The 15,073-nt window shown below is 43.2% G+C and overlaps 1 protein-coding gene across 1 annotated transcript in view; it reads right to left on the bottom strand.

The window, feature by feature from the left end:
• Window positions 1-683: 683 nt before the first annotated feature.
• The window catches only part of BARD1 (BRCA1 associated RING domain 1), a 133,058-nt gene continuing 118,668 nt past the window's right edge, over window positions 684-15,073 (bottom strand). The window contains exons 10-11 of the mRNA XM_068246982.1: window positions 11,125-11,222; window positions 684-1,085 (exon numbers count right to left, since the gene is read on the bottom strand). Of these exons, the coding sequence (XP_068103083.1) occupies window positions 753-1,085; window positions 11,125-11,222 (431 nt within the window). The 3' untranslated portion in view covers window positions 684-752. The remainder of the gene's footprint in view (window positions 1,086-11,124; window positions 11,223-15,073) is intronic.

Raw genomic sequence — 15,073 nt, 5'->3', positions numbered from 1 at the left:
GGCTAAAAGTTTCTATTTTTATAGATAAACACGTGCACAGAGGGAGATACTGGTTCTTGGCAATTGGAAACCGTCATTTCCCACAATGCAACAAGGGTCACAGACAGGAAACTGTCAGGACCTAGTGGGAGGGGTTTCACCACAATATCAGTCATACAGACTCCCCCGATTATCTATTTGAGAAAAAGGTAAATATTTCTTATAGGAAAGACGTATCAGCTACTGATTGGGATGAAGTTCAATTGTTGGATACAGTTCCTCTTTAAAGGTAGATTTTGCCCTTTAAACATAAAATAAGACTGCAGGATTTCAGGGAGGTTTTATTTAGCAATAGATTGTAAACTCTGTTGGACCAGATGCTTCTCTCCTTCCCCATCGCTTCAGCATGATTGTTTAAAGTTTGTAATCTACACCCTTAGTTATGACACATATGATGATGCTTACGAAATAAAGAAGAAAAAGAAATTAGACCTTTCAAGACTGCAATTATATTCCTTTCAAGATTTCAGTCCCAACAAAGCCATACTTAAAAGTGAAACTTAATAATGCTTCTGCTTTCTTTAAAATGTTAGATTCCAAAGGTCATTTCAGCAGGAATTCAAAGTCTTTCATGTGATGTTTTCCGCAGTACTAATTCATCATGTCAAGTAAAAAACAAAACACCCCCCCCCCCCCCCCCACAAAAAAAAAAACTCAGCATGGTTTAGTTAATGGATGTGGTTAAAAGCGTTATTGGGGTTTGCCTGGCCAACTTACTCTGGTACCGGCAGCAGCTGAAAACAAGTGATACAGTCAATAAGCCAGCTTGAGGGGGCAAACCATACCTTGCCCTGTCGTATTTTGCCCGGGACATATTTGGAAGCCTTGTCATAAATGATATACTGTGTGCAGAACCTTTGATCGGAATCGGCCTTCGCATGGTAAGCCACTGTGTTAATGGTTTGGGTCACATCACTATCAGGCTTTGGTTGGCGAATTAGGACTTGGCCTCCGGCGACTTTCACCAGCTCAGTTAAGTCTTCTTTTTTGTGCTCTTTGAAGAGTCCCAGGAAATAAAAATGACATCCATCCAGTAGCCTTGGCAGCTGTAATGAGAATAACATGAGCCACATTGCATCAGGTAAGAGATTTAAACATGGCACCCGAGGATACAGCAGAATAAAAATATATATGACAAAGAAATCAGAATCCTTAAATGGCCTTACACAACTGAGCTCTATAGAGTGGTGGGTAAGCCTGAACACAAAAATATAAAAGCAGTAGATGTTCAGGTCAACTCATTTCATCACTGTTGTCAATTTTCAAGTCTCAACATAAAGCCCACATCAAAACAGATTCTTTTAATATCCTGGCCTATGTCAAAAAGTAAAGATATTTGAAAAAAAGGCTGTCAGCGTGGGCTGTAATATTTTAGTCAATACATGCTTCAAATCCATTGAAAATACTAAAGTTAGCAGCTCAAACAGCTTGCTGTGGTTTGGTTGAAGAGTAGTTCTCATGTTAATTCAAGATGTACCATAACCCCCACTAAAAACAAACCAATAAGAAATCACAAAACAATCACCAGTTGCTACTTGTATAAACAAAAATAAATAATTTCCTTCAGATCATATTTTCACATAAATAGGGCATTTTAACAACAATATATTAAAATCAAAAATTACTACCAAATATTGACTTCTCTACAGGGATCTACAGTAGTAAAGGTAGCGATACATCTAACGATGATGGGCAGATTCAACCAAGAGACAAATCTCTCTCATCGAATCTGATAAGAGAGAGATCTGTCAGCTGCCCATATACCACAGGCCGATTCCTGATCAATTTCAGCATGAAATTTCTAGAGAATCGGCCTTGTGCGCTGCATAGGTCCACCTCGCCGCTGTCCCCTAAAGTCAATGTCCCCCCAGTGCCCCGTGTAAAGTGTATACATTATGTCCGCTTGTCCCCCGCTGGCTTCCGGGATTCCTCCTCTGCATACACGCACGCCCCACGTAGTTTCCTACTAAGGGCGCTTGTGTGACGTTACATGTGCGCCCTTACTAGGAAACCATGTGGGGCGTGCGTGTATGGAGAGGAGAATGCGCTCAGAGCAGCAGAGGGACAAGCGGAGGCCACGGACAGGTAATGTATACACTGTACAGAGGGCACGGGGGAACATGGACATTAGGGGAGACAGCGTTGGGGGTTTCCGCCATTACCATCGTTCACCCGACCAAGCAACATCTTGCAGCACGCGCGATCAAGAATGCGTCCAATTTTCGCCCCAAAATTGGTCGCATTGTCGGTCCGGCATGCACTTGGTGGGACCAATTTTCATACAATTCGATTATAATAATCAAATTGGATGGCCGATCGGCCGCCAAATCGCCTGATGAATGGCCATCTTTAGTTTTCCTCTTACCAACATCTGGAAGCCAGGAGTCCCCCTATTAATTTTCAGTTCTGTAATGTGGCAGCTAATGCTTGTTTTAACCTTTTCAGCACCATCTCAGATCAGATCAGATAACGCGCTGCGGTGCCGTAGATGTGTTTATTCGTCTGTACCTTATTTGTGGCCTCTGACGAAGCTGGTATGCCTCTAGGGTTAGAGTTTATGACTTTAGGCACTGGCACTGTGACAGAGTCTTGAAATATCTTCATGTTTTATAGTGTTATATGTAAAGTGTATTATTTCAAAGATTAAAGTGTACCCGAGGCGACATGTGACATGATGAGCTAACCATGTGTAGGTACAGTACAAATCATATTAGTAACCAGGCTGTTTTACTTGCTTTATTTTGCTGCCTGAAGTGAAGCATGGAAGTGACAGCTTCTGTGTTGTTGGCAACTTGTTGGGAATATAGTAAACACCACTAATACGCAAATTACAGCCATAAAAGTTTTCCTGCCAGAATACAACTTCTGTGGGCAGGGGAAGATAGAATACACAAACTATTGACCTTTTTCTAACTCTGGGACACTTATTAGGCAGGCACTGAGCAGAAGCAAGAAAACATTTAATCTAGTTTGTAAATAAGAAATAAAACCATGGTATGTCTAAAAAAACCAAAGTATTTCTTTTAGGAATAGGAGCATAGATACAATTGTTTACCTCATTTTCACCTCGGGTTCACTTTAAACTAAGAAAGTAAGAAGAACGGTGGGCACCAATGCTCAGATACCATAAAAGCTTTTTATTGCAGCAGATGGAATAACCAGAGGAGGCCCCCGATGGGAAGCGCTCTCCCCTACCTGACAGCTGTTTCACAACAAGAGCTGTTTCCTCAGAGGTATGCCGGAGGGTGCAGGGAGGCCGGTGACTGCGCTATCACATCGCCATTATTTGTATCAAAGCGTGGCGTCTGACGTCACCGGCCGTCCCTTTCCTCCCATCATGCACAGTGCTATCCCCTTCCACCAATCGCGTACATTTATCCGTGTCCGCATTGCTGCTATACAGAGCCAACAGACCTGCTCTTCATGAAAGTGTAGCTGGACTTGTTTTTCTCCATATATTCTGGTGATATTTTATGTTTTATAAACATGGCAAGAATGGTAGACTGGCGATAAATACTATTTTTCAGGTCATATGGCAATAATGCTAAAAATTTAGATTTTTTTTTAGCTTCTCTGCACTTTTATAAATGTGAAGCTATGAAAATGGTAAAAAAACAATAAATCTCTGTTTTTTTTGGGCTAAGATTTTATATTTTCACCTTTAGAAATAAACCCACAGAGTAACAGAGAGAGGGAGTCATACCAGCTTGTGCAGAACTCACCTGGTGCTAATTGGCCTACTTGGGGGCTGCAGTCTATGAGTGGTTGGCACAGAGCAGGATCATCTACAAGGTAAACCTAGGCAGGTGCTTGGGGCCTAATGGATGTCGAGGAGCCCACCTGCCACCTTCTCGGATCCCTCTCCGACGTAGATTACCAAATGGATCATAAGTGGGGGCCAATGCTACTACAGTACTTTGTCTAGGGCCTTATTTCATTTTAGTCCATCTCTGGGTTGGCATCCACTGCAATCAAATTATTTAAACAAACATCCAGAACCTCCACAATATTCAAAAATAGTCTTTTAGGAGGCTCATCCAAGCATGTATCTAATATTCCTGTAATGGGAAACTTCCTTTAAAAAAGGGTAGCATGTAGTCTTCATACACTGGATTATTTACGGACGTTGCCTTTCTAGAGACTATTATCGATTCACGATTAGGTTTGTGGATGTGCTGTCTTTCAGTTTAAATACTACCTTGTAGCAGAGCTTTCCCGGCTACTCTGCACAAGTGAGTAGCGGTATTGGGATCTACACCAGCAGCATGCTGATTATCTGCTGATTTGTTTCCCGTTATTACAACAATCCGCAGCACGAGCAGCTTTCTGACAGTGTCAGAGTCCAAAAACAGCCAAAGGAAATGGCCAGTTTCCACAACCTACCAGGGGAACTGTTCAAGGTTCGCAATACAAGCCCGTAAAGGGCCAGATATACTGCAAACTATGAAAATATATATGTACAGGAGCTTCTGTTTAGCTATTGCAGTAGAAGCACGTGAGATTAAAGAGGAGCTGTCAGCCATACTAACCCAGGAAAAAACCCACATACTGTATATAAGTAAATACTTGCTCTACTTACATAACATATGTATTACACTGTCCACATTTTGATTTTAGTAATTTTTCTATAGTACAAAAAGAGAAAATCCTTTTAACTGTGTATTTTGAAGCCATTCCTGATGTCATTTCCTCCCTTACTCTCCTCTGCCTGATTGTGTATGCATTGCCCGCCCTCCTCCCAGTCTTCAGGCACTCCCACCAAGCTCTGCAATAGAAAGTGCATTGTCTCAGCATGAGAAATATTGGCCAATCAGAGAGGAACAGAAGTGTGTGAGGGAAAACAGGAGGGAAAGAGGATTTAGCCAATCGGACTGCATTAGTTAAAGTGGTATTGTCACCATAAAAATCAAATTTCAACAGCAACTGGTCTGAGTGTATTAAATGATAAAGATGCTAATCCTGCATTCAAAACTTGCAAAACTTTTTCTGCTGTTATGGTTTGTAGTTATCACATACTTTAGGAGCACTGGCCCTAGTACCAAACAGATGAATGCTGGGAGTTCTTTTTATCTATAATATATTCCTCCTCTTCCATTTTTTTCCCTGCCTAGCTGCTTATCAGAAAAACCCTCTGATTACTTGTGTTTACAAGCAAGGCTGAGGTGGCTCAGTGATTGGATGTGTAAATAAAAAAAAAAAAAGACAGTGCAGTTGTTAGTATACACCTCAGTGGGAGTGTCTGAAGACTCTGGGAGGAGGGCAGCTGATGAATACACAATGAGCAAGAGAAGGGAGGGGGGGGGGAAACAAGAGTCAGGGAGGATATGATGTCAGCATTAGCTTGGCAAGATGGCCACTGCCTAGAATAGGATTTTTTGCTTTTCCTTTATAAAATTCACAGGAATCATTACGTGGATAGCACAATACATCTGTTATGTAAGTAGAAGTAGTATTTATCTACAGTGTACTTATATATGTGTTTTTTATTTCTAGGTTAGCATGGGTGTCGCTTGTTCATTAAGTCTGAGGGGAAAGTAGAGAAGCAAGAAAGGACAACCCAGCATGCCCTGTAACTTCCTTTGTGCGGCAATGTACCAAATAAGAGTCAGGTAAACTGGGAAATGATCATTTATCAACAAGAGTTTTGAATCAGGAGTTTTGAATCAGGATGATACCATTTATTGGCTAACTTAGAGTTAGCCAATAAATGGTATCATCCTGATTCAAGACTCCTTGCTTTTACTGATGGCTAACACAGTACAACTAACAAGGTACAACATTCTACTGCTTCTACTACTCAACAAGAAAAGTAATAGTGATTTTTAACTTTTGGATTGCCTGTTAGCATCCTTATTACTTGTTTACCAGATAAAAATAAATATTTTTTTTATTTATTTTATGCCTGACAGTTACACTTTAACTTTTCCTAGTCCCATGTAAGCACTCAGTGACATAACATATATAACACATTTATTTTCTTTTTAACAATTCCAGTCACTTAGCAAGTCCTGTTGTTCTGACATCAGTAGTGTCTGAGTCACAACCCTGAAAGCATGTGGCTAATACAGTCAGATTAGTATTACAAGATGTGGGAGAATTCTTTTATCTTTAAGGCAGCCATACACTGGTCGATTGCCACCAGATCGACCAGCAGATAGATCCCTCTGTGATCTAATCAGATCACAGAGAGATCTATAGGCTGCCTACACTGCAAACCGATTTTGAATCGATTTCACTATGAAATCGATTCCCAATCTGTGGAGCTGCCGCCGGCCTACGCGAGTCACCCGCTGCCTCTTCTCCGCTCTGGGTTTCGGCTGGCTTTACTTTACTTCCTTGTCGGGGGGGGAAGTTTAAACAGTAGAGGGTGCTCTACTGTTTATACTTCCCCCGAAAGGAAGTAAGTGAAGCCAGCCAGAGCCCAGAGCGAAGACTAGACCGCGGGAGCACAGCGGGGACACGCGTCGGCAGCACAGGTAATGTATTGCTGCTAGTGTCGGTCGCCAGATATTCGAACGTTGCTATCGACACACTCCCGGTGATCGAGCGATATTTTCCGCGTAGACAGATCGACGGGATCGATCGATTCCGGGCAGAAATCGGTCAGCGTTTGCGTATCGATTTCACAGCAGATTCGATCACAGTGATTGAGTCTGCTGTCAATCGGCGGGAAATCGAGTAAGTGTATGGGCACCTTAAATGGTGTTCCACTGCACTTCACGTTACATCAATAAGTTACAAGGATATGTAGTTTAAGGGAAGGCTCCAGAAATCAAATTACAAAAATAGTCTATTGTCTTGGTCACATGGCTTCACAGCAGTCCTGTTTGCTGGCTTGTTTAGGGGTGGCCTTGTTTGGCTTTATTTTGTCCAGATGTTTTGTCACTATATTTCATGATTATCCCAAATTTCGATTCCATACAGAGCTTTGTTGCATTTATAAGGCCTGAAGAAGGGTCACCTTTCCCAAAACAAGTTGACGTTGTTGCCTATGAAAACAAAAGCCTTGTAATCCCTTGAAGCCCTAATAGGCCTAAACTGTTAATTAATGCTTTTGAATGAATATATTTCTCACGTTTGAAGATTATAATTATGAACTTTGTGCTTTTTGGATACGAAAGACGATAGACTATTTTTGAAATTTCCAGAGCCTCCCCATAAACTACATTTCCATGTAACTTATTGATGTAAAAGTATTAGAGACACAGGATCAGAGGAACAGCCAGGCAACTGGTAGTTTAAAAGAAAAATAAATATGGCAGCCTCCATATCCCTCTCACCTTGGGTTCCCCTTAATGCGGACCCAAACCAAACATTTTTTTAATTAAAAATATTTAGTTGCACCACTCTGACACATATAAATAAACACTCCTTCAAACCTATGATCATTTCAGTGCATGCTTTTCACCCTTCTCTTTTCATAGCTAGGGTTATACTGGGGGCAGCCATTAGCAATTCCTCCATTGCCGGACACCACCTACTCCACCAGTTTGCTGGAAAAATCCCGGCAATTTGAAAGGAAGGGAGGGGTTCCTCCAATAAATGTAAAATATTTTAAAATTGTCATCATGCAGCTGAAAAAAGGCTGCTATTTATTATTATAATTTTGAAAATAGATTTTATTTCTGAAATCTTGTATTTTTAAATTTGGGTCCACTTTAAGTACCTGGTTTGGACCCACTCGCTGCACCACCCTTCCTTTGACGCAGGCTTCAATCTTCACAAAAAAATATATCTTGTGCTCTGCCATACTCTGAACTACTGCTGCTGCTGAAGTTAAAGGAAACCTTAACTCTAAAAAAAAAAATAAAAAAAATAATAATTGAGTTTTACTTACCCGGGGCATCTACCAGCCCCCTGCTGCCATCCTGTGCCCTCGCAGTCACTCATGCGTACGTTTTTACGCATTCCTGCTGGTGCAGGAAGCTATTGCAGAGATCAACAAGTACATTTTAACGCGTTACGGGTGTAATGCGTAAAATTTTACGCATTACACCCGTAACGCGTCAAACTGTACTTGTTGATGTCTGCAATAGCTTCCTGCACCAGCAGGAATGCGTAAAAACGTACGCATGGCGGCCGGCCGACTCCCAGTTGGCAAAAACAAAACTAGCTGGCAGCGGGGGACCAGGGGAGCCATGAGTGACTGCGAGGGCACAGGATGGCTGCAGGGGGCTGGTAGATGCCCCAGGTAAGTAAAACTCATTTTTTTTTTTTTATTTTTTTTTTTGTAGAGTTAAGGTTCCTTTTAAGCCATACCTTCACCCACAGTGCCTGGAACTAGCACCTTCAACTCGGCTGCTTCAGGCAATGTGGCTACATTCTGAAAACGCCATGTTTAGCAGCAGAAGCCAAGGCTAGGTTCACATTTGGGTGTCAAATTGCGTACCCTGTAAAAACAGAATCACAATGGAAGGGAAAAGTGGCATCATATTTGTGCGATGTGAAGCATACAGTTAGGGCCCTTTCCACTACTGTGGAATACATAGCATTTCCCTGCATGTGAGTCACACGTGAAAAAGCTGTCTTTTCCATCAATGGCTTGCCGTCTGAATCATATACCTGTGCGACTCTGGACGGCATACTGCAGTTTACGGCAACACGCATTGCATTCCCTATAGCTGTGCATGGCATGGCTACAGCGATTTGGCTGCAGCTCCACAGTAGCACAGGTGCCAATTCAAATTCCTAAACAAATGTGGCACCAAAGTGGAAATAGGCCCTTAGTGTAGTGTAAAGTATGCTTCACCGCAACTGTGCACAAGCAAGCTATCCAATACCGTACAGCATGCTTTGCATTATTCCAAAATGATTTGCTGCACCACACTGCTAACAAACCATTACAATATACATGCATCCTATTAGCGATTATATTGTCAAATGAAACACTCCAATGTGAACGAAAAATAATTTGACAAAAGAAATGTAAAACGTATGTGCTCTAATAGCTAAGCCATCAGAAGGTATACATGGAACTGTGTCTGGAGAGTAGCTTTAAACCTATGCAAAATATATGAATATCTCATCAGATATGCAAACACTGCAATGGTTTTATGTATTTTCAAATGTATAATTTAAATTCATAATCTAAAACTGATCTTAGTTACGTAGACAGCTGTGTTTTTTAAAACCCTTTAGGGACTTCAGTATCAGACTCTCGCTGTGCTGTTCTCATCCTCTTCTGCCAGTGTCTCACTTCTCCAGTGGCAATCCCTGCAATGCCATTAAATAACAGGAAAGGTCTTACTTGACTAGCCTCAGCCTATGGGCGAAGGCAGGGATCCCTGAGGCATACACTTGATAAGACAGTTGTTGAAAAGGCGCAGGAAATAGCCAGTAGTAGACTATCAGTAAATTCACCAATTTTCATCCTGACAGCGTGTCCCGTGACACCCCTGGGGCCATGGAGATCTGGTGCTGGAAGCGGCGAATAGGTGAGTTAACCCTCTTCTTATCACCTGCTCGCAACTCTACAGAGAGGGAGAGAGAGAGGGAGGAGGGGAATCTGGCCACCAAGCTGCAGGCTGGATTCACAGCCCATGTGGGCTTGATATGGCCCACAGGCTGTAGTTTACCCAGTGCTGACTTAACTGCTCCCTAATCTCACACAAAACCCCACTGGAGGGTGACTAACATGAAACCCCCCTCCCCCCGCTGGTATCCAACCGTAAGCTCCACCCCCCCATCCTGGTGTGCAACTAACCTTAAAGAAAACCTGGGACCACTAAAATAAAATGCATATACCTGGGGCTTCTTCCAGCCCCCTTCAGGCAGATTGGTCCCTCTCCATCTTCCCATGCCGCCTGGATTCTCTGCTAGGCAGTTCGGTAATTCCTCCAGTCAGGGCATACTCACTAGTCCGGCTTACCGCGCATGTGGGGCCTGGCTGTGCGCCCCATCGCATTACCGTCATCGCTGGGAGAGTCATGCACTTGTTCAGTACTACTGCGCACAGGAGCACACGAGCGGACAGACTGCGTCAACTTGTGAAATGACTGTGCCACCTAGCAGAGGATCTAGGTGGTCTGGGAAGACTGGGAGGGATTGATCTGCCTGAAGTGGGCTGGAGGAAGCCCCAGTTATGCATTTTTCTTTTAGTGGGTACACTTTAAAATCGCCTTCCCCCCCACCTGCTTTTAACCCCCGGCCCACCTGCTGTCTGTAGCCACGGTTTGCACAGCAGACAGTTAGGCATCCTTTTCGAAAGGGCGCCACATGCTCCTTTTCAACTGCACCGACTCCCACTATTTATAGCCATAGTTAACATAGCAGGCGGCCCGGCGCCCACGGCCAGTTCTCTCATGAAGCAAGGTGAAATATTTGCATGAGGAGCAGAGATTACAAGGGCAGCATGTTTGTACTGTGTTTACACTAACATCACGCAGTCAGAGTAAGAGGAGAAGCGAGAGGAGAGCAAGGTAAAGAGGTCATCATAGAGGAAAAGCAGCTTGTTGTGCTGTGTGAGGAGCCTGACAGTGAGTGAGGAGGTAGGAGAGCAGCAGTGTTTCATTTGACTTGCACAGCAGAAGGGAGGAGGTGGCACTGCTGTCCTGACTGAGAAGGAATTTAGTGGCTGAGCAGTTTGTCACAGACTCACAGTCAGTCAGCCAGTGTGCGATTGTGTTGAAATGCAGCATGTCATGTGAGAACATTAAATGAAGCAGAGTAAATTGTCAGGTGCTGTGCGATCATTGCAAATGCCTCAGGCAGCAAAAACTCTAGAACCGGCCCTGCCGGCGCCCTTTTCAACAGGATACGACTTCCCCCCTTTTCTAACTGCTGACTCCTAAGTTGGAGCATTGCTGGAGATCAGAAAAAAGAACAGCGGATTGAAGAGACCTACTAATTCCACAAGCAAATGTTGCACTTGGCTTCGGGGAAGGCGCTTCAACAATTCAGACATTAACGCCAAGAAAATAACAATTACTGCATTGTTCTTACGTGTTTATAGAGTAACACAAGTCAGACATTTAACAATGAACATAATTGCCCACTTAAAATATAACTTTATTGCTCCTGAGCAAGTGTTTGCTGGTCACAGAAATGTGAATACAAGGCTTTTAATAAAGAGGAATAAAAATTTACCAGCTGTTCTCTGTTGAGGCGAGCTCTGTGAGGTCCGCCCTGTACTTCGTGCAGCTCTTCTGCTTCTCGCCCACTTGACTCCAGGCAGGCCTTCACCCCTGAACAAACACAGAAAATTGTACACTGGAGTATGTTCTGAAGCAAGCGTGTCCAATCATAACCCCCACAGCCATTTAGCTGCTCGGCTGTCTTCGTGGTGGTCTCTAAAAGCCCACGACAAACACTGAATAGTCTGCTACACTTTTTTCAAGACTAAAATAATATGAAATAACAAACCAAGTGATAACCAAGAGATGCTCGACGTTCCTGAGGATCTTGTATTGTGACGGGGACTGGCTGCTTTGCATTGTTAGATCTGCAGCAGCTCACTTACAGAGATATTCTCAGCACAGAGGCACTTGGCTGTTACACGGACTCCCTTTGGTAAGTGATGTTCCCCTTTTTTCATCACCGTTTCACAGGTCTCCCTGTCCTTCCCCACCGCTGCACATTCCATTATTTATACTGACCACCATAAATGTGTTTAAGCACTGACCACCACTTATAGGTCGTAGACATATAGTAAGCACTGCCATTATCTCAAGAAAATGCTTTATTCTACACCAATAGGTTTCAAGGAATAGCTCTGATAGCATGAGGTTGATAAAAGTGTATAACAACTCTTTATCACTTGATATATATGCTTCACATTTCCCAGTACACATAATAACAACATATGTTATTTTTCTTGAAAATGCTATTGCAATAATTTGGTTTTATGGGTCCTGAGCATTGTATCCTTTGGCATTTTCCCCCCACTTTTCTCCATTAATTGCCTGATGAAGCGGAAATGTGACCTGCGAAACGCGTTGCATTTTATGTTGTCTTGTTTAAAATAACGGCTCTCAGTCTGTTATTCTGCGAAGGATTTAAGTCCACCAAAACTTCCCCCTTTTAAAAGTTTTTATGCTTATTGGGGCCTCGGTTTTGAATTTTGCATTCAGCGCAGATGCTCACAATTCCAGGCTATCGTGAAGATTATGATGTCCACACTTGTTTTATGACCCCTGCAAGATGGGCCCTATCAAAGTTTTACTGGGGGGCTCTATGATTTACAGTTACGCCCCTGATTAAAGGGTACCTGTGACTGTAGAAAATGCAAGTTAGATACTCACGTCTGCATAATTTAGAGACTTCCCTCATCCCCTCCACTTTGCTGATCCAGCACTGGGGACAACCCCCTCCCCCCCCAGGTGCTCCTTGACAAGGGTTTGTCCACAAGAGCGCAGCCACACTGCACAGGCGCAAACAGCTTGCACCTGACCAGTAGCATGGAGCTACTCAAGCTTGGCTTTCCTAGCAGAGTAAGATCGGCTCTATGCTACTGGGCAGGTGTGAGCCGTTTGCACCTGTGCAGTGTGGCCACACTCGTTCGTGGATGGGAATGCACCTGCAGACTTCTAGAGGTGGTCTTGAGGAGGAAGTGAGAGATGTCGAATGTTTGTTTTAAAGTGGATCCGAGATAAACTTTTACACATTTCACAATTGTGCCCCTTACATATATTTTATAGGGCATTCATCAAGCCAAATATTTTTTAATGCCCTAATTACCTATAAACTAAACAAGCCACGCCCACAGCTCATCCAGCGGCTAGGCATTCTGAGCTCCATGTAGCAAGTGCTCATGGGAGCTCAGTCTGGGGAGGAGGGGTCTTTTCCTGAAGGAGGAGGAGGTGGCGTTATCAGCCGGGAGCTGCTGAGATTTCAGAGGCAAGGGGGTGTGTAGAGGGGAGTTTTCACAGGCTGAGGGGTGGAGATGCAGAGCAGCTTACTTGTGTAATGATGACGAGCAGAATATGGCTGCTCTTATTTAATCACAATAATCATATACTGTAGAAGCTGTTTGCAGCTATATTTACGGTGTACATCAAAGGTCAGCGCAGGTTTAGAAAGTAATTGTATGTAGGGAATGGTAAATTCTTCACCACAATATATCAAATGCTCAGAGGTAGGTATCCGCCAAACATCAAAACTAGAAAAGGCTTACCAGCTCCCAACAACCCACATTATAAGGTTGTGAAATGGCTCATGTCACAGATAACGTCCAGGGAACATCAGACGTCGTGAAGATCCAGTGGACATCCGTGTGGAGGTAAAGTTTCAGGAATTTATATAGGAAAACAAAAACGGCAATATCTAAGCGTAACCCGTTTATTTAGATAAAATTTCTTTAAAAGGCAGTAGACATAAAAACGATAACTCACATACGGGGCCCATAAACAGGGAACCCCAGAAGATTAGCGCGCATGTAATGGTCAATCGAAGATCAATAGACAATGGTGCCGCCTGTTACCTTCCCAGGAAGGTAACAGGCGGCACCATTGTCTATTGATCTTCGATTGACCATTACATGCGCGCTAATCTTCTGGGGTTCCCTGTTTATGGGCCCCGTATGTGAGTTATCGTTTTTATGTCTACTGCCTTTTAAAGAAATTTTATCTAAATAAACGGGTTACGCTTAGATATTGCCGTTTTTGTTTTCCTATATAAATTCCTGAAACTTTACCTCCACACGGATGTCCACTGGATCTTCACGACGTCTGATGTTCCCTGGACGTTATCTGTGACATGAGCCATTTCACAACCTTATAATGTGGGTTGTTGGGAGCTGGTAAGCCTTTTCTAGTTTTGATGTTTGGCGGATACCTACCTCTGAGCATTTGATATATTGTGGTGAAGAATTTACCATTCCCTACATACAATTACTTTCTAAACCTGCGCTGACCTTTGATGTATGCCTGACTTCTGAACTTTTGGACATTGTTCTTCTCAGCGGCGGTTCCATTGTCCCTTGGCGCCGATATATTTGCTACTATATATTTACGGTGTAAACCATCTAAACTTTAGATAAGATATACAGACAAGTTACTTGCTATAGTTAGTTTTTTATCTTGGATCCACTTTAAAGAGACTCTGAGGTGACTTTTAAAACAGCTTTTTACCTTATATTCTACATGGGCATGTTTGCCCCTGCTAAAATGCTGCTATCCCACGGTAGAACGAGGGGTCTTTACCCCCCAAATCCCCCCTTGCAAAATCCACTACCAACTTGGTCGTAGATTTTGCTGCTCCGGGAGGCAGAGCTTTCGGCTGTAGCTCTGCCTCCATGCGCGTCTATCAGCGGCGGATCTCTGCCTCTCCCCCGCCCCTCTCAGTGAAGGAAGACAGAGGGGCGGGGAGAGGCGGCGATCAGCGCTGATAGACGCGCTGAGAGGCAGGGCTGCGGCCGTTAACCCTGCCTCAAGCAGGAAGCGATCCCCGGGCACTACGGAGGGGATTTGAGGGGTAAAGACCCCTCGTTCTGGCGTGGGAGAACGGCGTTTTAGCAGGGGCAAACATGTCCATGTAGAATATAAGGTAAAAAGCTGTTTTAAAAGTCGCTTCAGTGTCTCTTTAAAGCGGAATATAACCCTGCATTTCAACTTTGCTCTAAAACATTATTTACAGTATATTATATGCAACCAGCAATTTTTTTTTTTACTAGACCAGCATTGGAAGGGTTACACAGGGCTTTAAAGTACCTGGAGATTTCTGCAGACGCATCCGAACTTGAGAGAGATACATTTTGTTTACATAAATGTATCTAAGTGTTGAATGTGACTCATCTCTCTCACTGAGAAGGAGTTGGAGGACAGCCAAAGAGTGTGTAACATTTCTAAATATATACATATAACTAAATAGAATGTAACTATCTGAACGTCTGCATATCTCTCCACGGAACTTAAAACCTCTGTGTTTAACCCTTCCAATGCTGGTCTAGTAAAAAAAAAAATGCTTTTTGCATATAATATGCTGTAAATAATGTTTTAGGGCAAAGTTGAAATGCAGGGTTATATTCCGCTTTAAAGTAAGGAAGTGACAACATTAGGGTCCTGTTTAAGACTGCAATTTTGCCTTTGGCGCACAGCTA

Source organism: Hyperolius riggenbachi, chromosome 7, assembly GCF_040937935.1.
Source record: "Hyperolius riggenbachi isolate aHypRig1 chromosome 7, aHypRig1.pri, whole genome shotgun sequence".
Classification (NCBI taxonomy): domain Eukaryota; kingdom Metazoa; phylum Chordata; class Amphibia; order Anura; family Hyperoliidae; genus Hyperolius; species Hyperolius riggenbachi.
Note: the sequence above shows the minus strand (reverse complement) of the source record. Positions and strands in the feature narration are given on the sequence as shown.